This window comes from Peromyscus californicus, unplaced genomic scaffold (assembly GCF_007827085.1).
Source record: "Peromyscus californicus insignis strain IS unplaced genomic scaffold, ASM782708v3 Scaffold_4__1_contigs__length_199733344, whole genome shotgun sequence".
Lineage (NCBI taxonomy): Eukaryota > Metazoa > Chordata > Mammalia > Rodentia > Cricetidae > Peromyscus > Peromyscus californicus.
Window position 1 is genome coordinate 153,411,273 of NW_026294562.1, and position 13,019 is coordinate 153,424,291.

A 13,019-nucleotide genomic window follows, 5' to 3' on the forward strand; every position below is an offset into this window, starting at 1 on the left:
ATTCAGAGACCCATGGCTGCACAAGGTATTCAGAATAAAGGATGGTGCAGGGCTCAGTCCTAAACCAGGCATTTATACCATCGCCCTTAGGCTCAGGAAATGTTACCAAAGAGGGGGCTGAAATAGTGTAAGAGCAGAAGATAGAGAAGGGTTGTGAAATGCTGTCTTCTAAGCATGACATGGTTGAAGCAATCATTAACTCATAGCTGTTTTGTCTCCTGGTACTGGGCCTACATGAGTTAGACACATAGGACAGTCAGCTATGGATCGAGAAAGGGCTCAGAGGGCCCAGCCATGTGCTGCTGAACTATTGGCAGATATCAGATTCTGTATCAACAAGGGAAAGCATTGTATTCTATTGGGCAGTGATGGACAGTTCCCAAACTGTGGCCACACAGATGACCCTAATTTACACACACACACACACACACACACACACACACACACACACACACACACACACACACACACCACAGAGAGAGTTATGAATATGCAAAAGATAGTTGTCGTAAGAAGTGGGGTTGGCAGGGTGGGAGGGAAAGAAGAGAGGGTGGGAGAGGAGAGTAACCAGAGGAGTTATGAATATGTATGAACTTGTCAAAGAACAAGATTTATTAACTAAATATTTGTGATTTGGCTAAAATTTTCAACTACAATGTTTTCTATTACTTCTTCTTTCCTTCCATTTTCCTTCCTGCCTTTATCTCCTTCCTTTCTTCCATTGTTCGTTGATCCTATATTTCATGATTATTCACTATAGCCTTCACATGGAAATAGATTCCTGAAATATACAATATATATGAAGGTCTTCTTGCCCCCATGGTCACTTTGTAGTTAGGAAGTATGGCCATCCTCACATCTGCCTTTACAAAAGATGACATTACCTTCATGAATCTCCATCATGATATCTTTCTATCTCTTGGATGTACCTTCCCAGTTCCTGGGAATGGCCATGCATCATGATTTGAGGGTTCCTGTTCTCTAACCCTGTTCCATGATAGAAGCATTAATGGGCCCTAAGTCTTACCACTGCCTCATAGAGACTGCTCAGACCATTTTGCTGCTTTCAGGTCATAATATGACTTAGGACATGGGTTAAAGTGTTGGGACTACAAATATTCCAATGTCATTAGAGGACTTTTGTCAAAATATTGAGAGACCAAGATAGGGAGACTCCGGTTATGGGCTTCCCTAACCTGAATGCCTTGGTGGGGCTGGCAGGAAGTGTTCTTGGCTCCTGGGATTCTGAATAGGTAAGGATGTCTTCTTTGTCTAACAATGTCAAGCTTTTCTGGGCTGACTTCTACATCCTCTGGTGTCATGATATAAATTCACCATCACCATGTGTACTATACTGTCTTCATCCCTACACTATAGGCCTGAGCATGCTCAGTGTTGTTACCTGTGAGCATTGCCTGTCTGTCTTGTAATCCATTTAGGATCACTAGTTCTATCCAAAATACTGGCCAGTTAACGTTTGCCCTGCTCTAGATTCTGTCTGCTGCTTAGTAGCCTGTAAAAGCCTGATGAATCCGCCTACTTAAAACAGTTGCCAATGAATTACATCTGTCGAATTATTTCATCACAGCCCTGTGGCTGTTATTTTATTGTTGGTTCTGTCTAGGCTTTGTCTGCCTCTGCTGGTCAGGACCTTTGAGGTTCCAGGCAGATATGCATAACAAGATTTCATGTTTTGATCTATTTTCCTTTTTCCTCTCTTCTCTTTCTGGTGGCTTGATTTTTGTTGAAGATTTATCCTTTTCTGCTGTCTTTTTGGTTTTGTTTATTTCCACCTATGCAGAAGCAGGTTTAGCTAGCACTCTTGCAGATAACATCTTGAGTTCTTTCTTCATGGCCCCACTGCTGAGTGCTGAGTTGACCTTCCTCTTTGGCATCTTAGCAGTAAGGAGGTTGTCCCAGGAAACTGTAGACCATGCATTCCCTAGATCCTTCCTTAGGTTGGGCATCTGACAGAAGCAACTGTTTTAGTTTCAAAACTGAGACTCCTGTCTAAAGTCACTATTTTGCAAATTCATTTAATTTGATCATTATCTTTGTCTGTTGCTTAGTCATGGTCTGGTTTTGCAAACATAAAGATAAGTCTGATACCCAGATAATGTTACAGTACTGGCTCACATTGCTTGGCAATGCTGGCCTTCTGGCTGCAAGAAACACTAACAGGAAAGGGGAGCCGTAGGGGTGGGCATGGCCAGAGGATGAGAGCTAGGATCCAGGCAAGATATTGAGAACAGTTTTGAGAAGAGCATGACTCATAGGAGTGACACTCATATACCTAGATCCAATATGGGAAACCACAGGTCTTTCTTATCCTCTTGATTATCCTTCTGCAAGCACCAGTCTCTCTGCAGTTTCTGAACTACAGATGTGTTTCATATTGACAGGTGACTCGGGGGACTCTTCTCTTTGCCACAGACCAGCTTATGACCTCACATAAGAAGAATGGAGGAAAGGTAAGATACTTTTTGAGATATTCTTCTCAAAGCTATTATTTATTTTTCTTTGTCTGTGACCATTGAGGTGAAGAATCCAAGGAGCCTCACACATTTTTTTTTTTTTGCAGACACAGGAGTCATGAAGGTCCTCCATGTCAGCTCTGTGGGCTGGCAGACTGCAGTGTGGGAGGTTTAAAGCCAGTGAGCCAAGGCAGTGCCCTCTCTTTATACTTTCTCCCATTCTTCTCTCACCCCATCTATTCACACACGCTCCTATTGTGAGCTTTCTGCCATTTTCCCTGACATGGCCAGCATATGGGCACAGGCACTGTTTCTAAAAGCACATTTCTGTCAGCACCTCAGTCACTGTGTTTCCTGCAATGGAAAGTTTCCATCTTTTGTGTATTTCTGTCACAGTAGGAAGCAGATGGTCTAAAAATGAGCAACTAACCTAATTAAGTGTAATTTATCAACAATGTACATATTTAGGGAAAGATACATGAGATATTGAACCCATCTCCTACCCCCTAAAAATAACATGGAGTGTGGAGCTTTATCAATTGTTGTAAAGTAGAAGTCATCTGAACACACAGCTGGTTGTTACTGTGACTGCAAAAGTACCCATGCTCTGCCCCAGGCATTCAATACTGATTAATTTTGTTCTTTGATCTTTTTATATATGCACACTATTTACTCTGCTTACTCTCCCCAACTCTTTCAACTATTCCTTCCATATCTATCAATCTCCCTCTCTACCAGTTCCTTTTTGAGACCATGATTTTTAGTTTTGTTTTGAAACATCTATTATATATGCCTATTTGGTTATCTGAACTACCTATTGAGACCTGGTTTACTTACTAGTGGGTACCTGATTGAAGGCAATGGTTTCTTCTCTCCTTGAATCAGCTGTAAGTCAATTATTCGGTTGGGAGCAATAGCCCTTCCAGAATCCATCCTTCATCCATGCCTGGCTGTTGATTGGAATATTTTTGTGTAGAATCTGTATGTGTATTCCCAACTGCTCTGAGTCTGTGACTGTAATGACCATGTCTTGTCAAGGAGATATCATTTTGAAACTCTTCTTTTTCCTGCCGTTACATTCTTTCCACTCTTCCTTCTGCAATGTTACCTGAGCCTCAGGGAAAATGGAATAAATGACTTTCTTAGGGGTAAACTCTCAACCTTTACCCAGTCTCAGTACCTTGTCTGGTAATGATTTTCTTCTTTTATGACCATTGGCTTGAAAGAGAAGCTTCTCTCATTAAGGCTCAATGTAATGTCCACAACTAGTATTAACATAAATATTCAGAGAGCAGTGCTATGCTGTCAATTTAGTTCAACAACTGAATTCAGTTTCACCACAGGGCATATGATCTCCCTAATCTTGTGTGTTTGATCTGATTTCCAGCACTAGGCAAGTATTCCTTCATATGTAGTGGGCTTCAAATCCAACCAGAAAGCAGTCAGTTCCCCCGTAACGATACTGCCACTATTGCACAAGTGTGCATTTCTGACCTGTAAGGTTGCTGTCATAGATTGCAGGATTCATAGCTGGGTAAGACCATGGATGTGGTTTGTCCCTCAGGATCTTGCATAACACCTTCTGGGATTACAAAAGCTAGCCCTAGAAGGGAGGATTCTTCCACCTTGGTACTAGCTTGTTCCTTGTAATTTGTACACTCAAGGTGTGGGGTGTTTTCAGCAATAGGGTCTGAACATGTAGTTATGATGAAAAACAGAAAGAATGACAAAAATCTGTATTGTTTTGGGGGCCCTGGGGACTCCTTGACAAATAACTCATAAAGAGTTATAGCATGTCTGGCAGGAAATTTTTTAACACCCCATGGCTCCTCAAAGCAGCTTCCCCCAGGTACGGAATGTAGCTCCCCTGCAACTCTCTTTTTCAAAAATAATGTTTTAAAGTTTAGTTATAAGATATTAGATTTCTCTATACTCTTAATTTTGATTAACCCTCTTTTTCTGTTTTTATTTCCCCATTCCTCCATCACCCCTCCTCCTTTCTACCCTCATATCCCTTTTTGTACTTTCATATTTCCTTCATTTCAATATTTTGCCTCCATTAAGGCATATTCCTCCCAAAGACCTCTCTCTAATGTCTTGCCTCCCACAAGTAATTCATGTAGATCACACAAAATTAGAGATTTTAAGCTAGAATCCAAGAGTGGAGCAGAACATATGGGATTTGCCTTTTTGTTGTTCTTGGGTTTCCTCCCTCAATATATTTTTTTCCAGTTCCAGCCATTGACTTGAAAATTTCACAGTATAATTTTCCTTCACAACTGAATTAGTCCCACTGTATATATGTACAACATTTTACTGTCCACCCATCAGCTGATGGACTTCTAGGCTGATTCCCTATTCTAGTTATTGTGAATAGAATGGCAGCAATTAACATAGATAATAAAGGATTCTTTTTAGTAGCACGTAAAGTCTTTAGCATACATGACAAGGCATGGTATAGTCAGGTGCTCTCTTAGTTAAAACTACTATTGCTGTGATGAAACACCATGATCAAAGGAACTTGGGGAAGAAACTGTTCATCTTATGCTTCCACATCACAGGTCATTATCAAAGGAAGTCAAGACAGGAACTCAAATAGGGCAGGAACCTGGAGGCAGGAGCTGATGCAGAGACCACAGAAGAGGGCTGTTTACTGGATTGCTCTTTATGGCTTGCTCAACCTGCTTTGCTATAGAATCCAGAACTATCAGCCCAAAAACAGTACCACTCATAATGGGCTGGGTCCTTTCCATCAATCACTAATTGGGAAAATGCCCCACAGACTTGTATACAGCCTGATCTTATGGAGGAATTTTCTCAGTAGAGGCTCCCTCCCCTCTGATGACACTAGCTTGTGTCAAGTTGATATAAAGCTAGCCAGTATACTTGCTATAACAGTTCTATCTCATTTTCTGAGGAATCACCATACCATTTTCTATAGCAGTAGTATCAGTTTGCATTCTCACAAAGAACAGTAAATGAGTGTTCCTCTTTCCCAATACCTTTACAGCATTTCTTGTTCTTTGGCTTCTTGATGATAACCATTCTGCTTGGGATAAGATGGAATCTTTTTTTTATGATGAAGAAAGGTAATGTTTATCCTGTTGCTAGAACACAAGGTTGTGATTACCACTCAGGATGTACATGGGGCTCACAATGGGCAACAGGGGATGCGTCTGAGTTGCAGGTAATAATATGATTTTTGATCTGGGAGGAGACTACATGTGTGGGTTCATGTTGTACAAGTTCTCTGAATGTTACACTTTGAACTTGAAAATTTCCACATATATTTTAATAATACTTTTCTGTAATAAATACAAATAAATATAGTTAAGAGAGATCTGCCAGAGTCCTTTGTCTTACTTCAAGGTGTTGCCTCCAGGGCCCAGCTCAACTCCCATGGTAGCAGACTGTAGGGGCCCCCTGAGGATCACCAGCTTCATTTCCTCCTTCTCCCCTAGCTAGGCTGCCCAAGGAAGTCATTCTTTCCAAGTCTTCAGTTCTGTCATCCTCTTTATCAACCCTTTTTTCACACATCCCCCCCCCCCCCCCCCCCCCCCCCCCCCCCCCCGCCATGTCCTGGGAAAGCTTATTTTAGCATCACTCTTGTCATACCCAGAGCCAGTAAGATGGAATTGCAAAGCAGTTTTAACTTTTGTTTTCCTGATGGCCATTGACATTGAACATTTTTCAAAATGGTAGCATATATTCATATTTCTTCTTTGGGGATTTGTCTGTTCAAATCTATAGTGCATTCATTGATTGTGTTCCTTCATTTCTTGGTGTTTTCTTTTTTGAGTTCCTTGTGTTTTCTAGACACGAGTTTTCTGCTGTATGTATACCTGGCCAACTGTGTTTTTTTACTTAAGTCAGGTGTTTACTCCTGTCTTCTTTAAGTTCATTCAGGGGTTTAATCCTCTTTGAACTCCTTAATCTCACGAGCGTGCTTTTAATTGTTCTTTTGAATGCCACGTCTTGAGCTTCATCTAAATTGTATTCACTTGGGATACATGCTATAGGATTCATGATCTTTAGGAGAGACATATTTTTTTAAATATTGTTTGTAATTTTATAACGGGACCTGGGCATTTGGGGTTTGGTTCTTGGTTATATATTTTGGTATAAGTTTTTGACTGCCATTTTGGAGTCCCCAGGTGGGTTTTGGACTACATACTTTTGGGGAATCCCAAAGGAACAAAGTTTGGGAGGGAGTATCTTATCAGGGGCCTGTGAGTACCTACAGAGAAGACCAAGGTGGGATATCTAGTTGGATATCTAGGGTAGTCCTAAGAGGGTGTAAACAAAGAGAGTGGTTTCTATCAGGATGCGTGTGACACTTGATTGGCAGTTACATACTCTCTCAGGGTGTGGAACATTATCATTCAGTTCCAACTCTAAAATGCTTACACTAGACTCTGTTACTTTGCTAATAGGTTTTACTCTTTGGGTGAACTGACTCATGCTCCTGCATCTTTTAACATCAGCATCTGCTTTATGTCATCTACTCCTGACACTTGCCACTATATTTTGTTATAGGTTCTTTTTATTAATATCCATTTGGAAGGCCTCCATTGTTGGAATGTCCCTATATTTTTGTAGATTAAGGGAAATCCTTAATACTATAACATGGAATTAGTGTTCTGTGCTTTAGCCTGCATCTCAGACCCCTCCTTTGTCCAAAGGATACTGGGGAGTTCCAGAGGTCTCCAAAGTTGAGATCCTTCCTTCTTTCCTCCCTCCCTCCCCCTCTTTCTTTCTTTCTTTCTTTCTTTCTTTCTTTCTTTCTTTCTTTCTTTCTTTCTTTCTTTCTTTCTTTCTTTCTTTCTTTCTTTCTTTCCTGGTTCCGTCCTCCCCTCCTTTGTTCTTTCCTTCCCCCCTCTCTCTCTCCCATTCTTTCCCCTTCCTTCCTTCCTTCCTTCCTTCCTTCCTTCCTTCCTTCCTTCCTTCCTCCCTTCCTTTCTTCCTTCCTTCCTTTCTTCCCTCCCTCCCTCCTTCCCTCCCTCCCTTCCTTTCTTTCTTTGTTCCTTTCTTCCTTTTTGTTCTGTCAGCCCAGGCTTTTCTGGACCTCACTATGTAGTTTAGTTTGTGCTTGAACTCAGGGACCTCTTCCTGGCCCAGCCTCTAGATCTGGTATTCCACAAGTAAGCTATCATGCCTGGTCGGTAGTTTGCTTTATACTCTGTCTTCCCACGTGGATGTTTCTGGGTCACAACCCCTCTGCTTAGCACAGCCATCACTTCTTCCCTTCTTTCCCTCTTTCTGCACATTTTCCTTTTTATTCTCCAAGAATGTCAGAAGTTCAGTTAGCCTCAAATCAATGTCCAAATTCCGGTATGAAACTCTTTCAGGCTATCATTGCAGTCATTTATTGAACATTCTTAGGTTGGGGAATGACAAAAGTCATTATTCACCATCTTGTAGCATAAGCCATTCTTTCAAACACACTAGAATTTTCCACCAACAGAACCCTCAGCAGTGATATTTTCTTCCTTTTCTATGTGTTTTGTGGTACTAACTTGGTATAAAATATTTGCAAAAACATTCAATCTAAGTATAGCTGCTGTTCAGTTTATGATTAATTCATTCATTTGTTCAGTGAAAAGTCTCAATTACTCACCAAGTCTAAATAGAGAGATGGACACTTGTGATGTAGCAGCAGACAACAGAAAGGTTTCTGATGTCCTCAAAGGCTTTCCTGCTTTTTAGGTTCAAATCTGAAATGCAGACAGGTTCATTCTCATTAACCTGTAAATCTGGTTCCTCTCATACTGCTCTTAGTAAGTCTTGGCATACCCATCTTGACTCTCATTCATGATTTCCATATTTTCCCCTGCCAGACTAAGAGCAGCTGATGGTCCTGCTTCTGGCTTCCAAGTTCCTACACCAGAGAAGAACTAGCCTAATGACAGAAAGAAAGTTAGGTTCAGAGTTCTATTTCTTTCTGACACAGCCCAAGACACTGAGTTTCTTTATTGGGGCCACCAACTACAAACAAATACAAACTGGATTTAAATGAAGGCTCCAGAAACAATCGGTTTTCATAATCTACTCAGTCTCTACAGTCCTATTTCTCCTTTTTGTGAACCAGGTCAGTCATTCACACAGAGCAAAGTGGTCCTAAGAATCAGAGAGAACACAGCATGTGCTCATATCTTGTTTTTCTTTCCAGGAACAGTAGTGGAGAGCTCCTACCAGTGGATCTAAACATCCCAGACTGGGGCACTAACATCACAGCACCGAATGGAAGAAACCACACTGGAATTCCTCTTTGTGACATCATGTTCTGTACCATGATTTTCCTGTCCCTCATCATTGCCCTGGTTGGACTGGTTGGGAATGCCATAGTGTTGTGGCTTCTGGGATTCCACATGCGCAGAAATGGCTTCTCTGTCTACATCCTCAACCTGGCCGGGGCTGACTTCCTCTTCCTCTGCTTTCAAATTGTACATTGTATTTATATTATTTTGGACATCTTCTACTCCAAGACCATTGACACACCTCTGTTTTCTTTTGTTGTGTCAAACTTTGCTTATCTTTGTGGCCTGAGCATGCTCAGTGCCATTAGCATTGAACGAAGCCTGTCTGTCATGTGGCCCATCTGGTATCGCTGCCGGCGCCCGAGGCACACATCAACTGTCATATGTATCCTGCTTTGTTTTTTGTCCCTGCTGTTAAGCCTCCTGGAAGGAAAAGGATGTGGCTTGCTACTTGATAGTCTTGGCCCTGATTGGTGTCAGACATTTGATTTCATCACTGCTGCATGGTTAATTGTTTTATTTGTGGTTCTCTTGGGGTCTAGTCTGGCCTTAGTGGTTACTATCTTCTGTGGCTCACACAGGATTCCTGTGACCAGGCTGTTTGTGACCATTGTTTGCACAGTGCTGGTCTTTCTGTTCTTTGGTTTGCCCTATGGGATCTATCAGTTTCTCTTAGAATGGATTGAAAATTTTGATTATGTTGTGTCTTGTGATTTTTATTCTGTGACACTATTTCTCTCCTGTGTCAACAGCTGTGCCAATCCTGTAATTTACTTCCTCGTTGGCTCCATTAGGCATTGTAGGTTCCAGAGGAACACTCTCAAGCTCCTTCTGCAGAGAGCCATGCAGGATACTCCTGAGGAGGAAGAATGTGAAGAGAAGAGTTCTTCAGAAAGATCTAGAGAAATGAAAAGAGTCTGATAGTGACTTAGATCTGTTTTGTTTAGACAGAATTAACTTTGAGAAACAACTTTGTCCTCATCAGTTTATGGCAATTTCATAACCTTGGTTAGTTGATGATCTGAAGTTAAATCAGTTGGGAAAGTAGTCAATCTTGTCGAAGTTGATTGATACTGGACTTGTTATACAAATACTGACTGCAGCATTTCTGGAGCTGTCATACTCAGGGCTTCATCATCTCCTCTTTATGGGAGTCCTTAGAAGCTCTCTGGGGTCCTGGAGAACTGTTGACCACTATTGACAAATCCCTCCTTCAGCAGAAGGGTCAAGGAAATGCCGTGAAGATCTTCATTTCTTCGGTCACTGAGCATGATAGTGGTTAAATCCATGTTATATTTTGCATCAATTTTCTTTTCTTTTTTTAAGCTTTAAAATATGGTTTTATTTATTTTTTAATATGTGCATTTTATGAAACAAAACACAAGAGGCCAAGAATAAAGTCACCCAGTCACAAGCAGCTCATCTTGATGTGTCCTTCTAGATCCTACAAGTAAGTGTGCATACATTGAGGTAGTTGAGATTATTCAGTATTTACAACACCTTCTCCCACATTGTAACTATTCACCAACTAATAACCCCATGCTACATGAGTATTTTGATAACTAAGAATACACCATGACATCTTAATCTGTCAGACAAAATTGTAATCCTCTCTTCCTTGGCAACAAAAATTTCATAGAAGATAAAAATGGCAGTGGGCCTTTATATAGAAGTACTGGTGAAGTTACAATTAAAATTCTGCATTCCCTCAATGCTCAGTTTAACAAGGAAATGCAAAGCAACAAACCACACCAAGTATAGCATTCCTAAGTTATATGCAGATCTATGTACTAACATATGAGGAAGAAGACGTGTTCCTGCTTAATAAATGTATTCCTATGAAATAGTTGGAAGATGCACTTTTGACACAAGTTTTCAGGATGTAAGTCTCAACACAGTATTGCAAATCTCATCCCTTGAGTCTCCCTCTGCCCTTTCACAGTCAGCCTGGCAACATAAATTACCTCACAATTTCTAGAAAGGACTCAACAATTCTATGTTCAAGAGGAACCTTCTTGTCATTTCTACCATATTCATGAGCTATCATTTTAACCATATGGTTAGACAATTGGAACTAACCAACAGGTACAGTGCCTTATTCTGCATTAATCTTTCCCCTACCCACCTCCACCACCTGATAACAGCATCTATTCAAGACCAAGTTTAGCAATTCCATTTCCCCAGTGTAACCATTCTTATGAAATAACAAAACAATCCTTAAAAGGTGGTCTTATCCCTCTCTTTTTTCCATGTTATGCATCTGTTACATTTATGAATTAGTGTATGCATGTGAGCACATGCATGCTATTGCACTTTTATGGAGACTAAAAGACAAATTGTGAATCAGTTTTCTCCTTTTATCATGTGGGTCCTGGAGATCAAATTCATGTCACCAGCTTGGTGCAAGCAGCTTTACCTCCTGAGCCACCCTATGAGTCCATTATGCATGTTTTCTTACTGCGTTGAGACAAAGTCTATGTATCCCTGGCTTACATGGAACTCAGATACACCTGCCTCAGTCTAGGATTAAAAACATGCATTACCACACCATGCTCTTAAAAGTCTAAAGACTAGATGTTTCCAATAATCAGCTTCACCAGTACATGTACAGTTCAGTAAATAAACTGCACACACCTAACAAATGGTGTAATCAGAAACTGCCTTCTAAATAGCTATGTTCTGGTCTAGAACCTCTCTCATCTCTCTCAACCCAGTGGTGATTTATTAACTGTTGTGTTTTGTAACATTTCCTTTTAAAAAGCAATGTTTCCCCTGTGTTTGAAGGGTTAGAAAGATACACCTTATAATTCTAGTCCTTATTAATTTCTGTAGGCTTTAAAACATTTATGGCAATAGTCTTTTGTATATAAATTGCTTAGTAAATGAATATAAATTCTCAATAGAAGTCTATGTTAAATCTCTGTTCACCCAGTGAAGTCTTCACCTTCAAGTTCACTGTTTCTGCCTTTTTCAGCATTGGAAGAATATGGTCAAATTTTTAATAAGATCCATCAGCATCCATCCACACCCTTCCACTGGGTCCTTCCACAAAGCCTTGCTTAGCATTCCGTGGTCAAGTCTTTTTTCTCTCCTCTCTTGTCTTTGGCATGATTCCTCTCTCTCTAACTGTCTAATACCTCATGACAAATTTCCATTGAGGTCCTCTAGACTAGGTTCCCTTGAAATTGACCTCATTTCAACTTCATTCCATTCCCAGAAACCACAGCACTTATTAGCTAAATTATGCTTGTTTGAGTAACATTTTTCTATAAAATAATACTTCAATTCTAAAGATGCAGCATGTGATAATTTCAATTGAAGTACAATTAAAACAGCATAATATGAGCAGATCAAAGGAAAGGAATCGACAGGTTTTCTTAAGTTCGTGTGGCTACAGGACTCAGAACCCAATCAAGACATGAAACACTCTTACCTCTTTTCATTTACGTTTCCCCACCAGTCAAAACCTTTTGCTTCAGCAGTCAATGCTGTCCACATTTCTGTTCTAAACTAAAATTTAGGATGGAAATTGAAAGAGTGCAGCATAATGCTTGATATACATGTGGTTACATGCTTGTTATAGTTGAACAAACTAACCTATACGTTATCTCATGTAAATATTCATATTTTCACCTTGTAGCAAAAACTTCATACTTAGGAAAACTCCTGAGTGCAGTTTGCTGTTATTACAAAGAGATCCCATGCTGTTTCTTACTGCTGTGGTTTGAATGAGAATGGCTGCCATAGGCTCATATATTTGAATGCTTACCCCTAATTGGTGGGAACTGTTTGGACAGGATTAGGTGAGGGCTTTTAGGAGGAAGAAAGGCACTAGGGGTTGTCTTTGAGGTTTCAAAAACCCAGGCCATTCTCAGTGACCACTCCCATGCCTGTGGATTAGGTGTAAGCTCTCAACTACTTCTCCTGTGCCCTGCCTGCCTGCCTGCCTGCCTGTTGCTATGCTTCCTGTCATGGTAGGCATGCACTCTAACCCTCTAGAACTGTAATCCCCTAAATTAAATGCTTTGCTTTATAAATGCCTTCGTCATGGTTTCTCATCACATCAATAGAAATGTAACTATAACAGAAATTGATACCAGTGAGTGTGCTATTGTTATAACAAGCCTAACCATGCTGCTTTTCAAAGAATGCAGAAGACTATGGATCTCTGGACTAGGGAAGTAGTTGAGTGTCGTAAGTGGGGCTTAACAGACCATCCTAGTAGGAACTTGGACAACAGTCATACTGAAAGCACTGTAGACTATGGAGGGCCAGCTTAAGAAGTTTC

At 40.6% G+C, this 13,019-nt stretch overlaps 1 protein-coding gene across 1 annotated transcript; it reads left to right on the forward strand.

The window, feature by feature from the left end:
- The first annotated feature begins 2,460 nt into the window (after positions 1-2,460).
- Positions 2,461-9,652, forward strand: LOC128095204 (mas-related G-protein coupled receptor member X2-like). The gene is made up of 2 exons (XM_052713997.1): positions 2,461-2,471; positions 8,644-9,652. The coding sequence occupies exons 1-2, from the start codon at positions 2,461-2,463 to the stop codon at positions 9,650-9,652; spliced, it is 1,020 nt and encodes a 339-aa protein (XP_052569957.1).
- Positions 9,653-13,019: the final 3,367 nt, after the last annotated feature.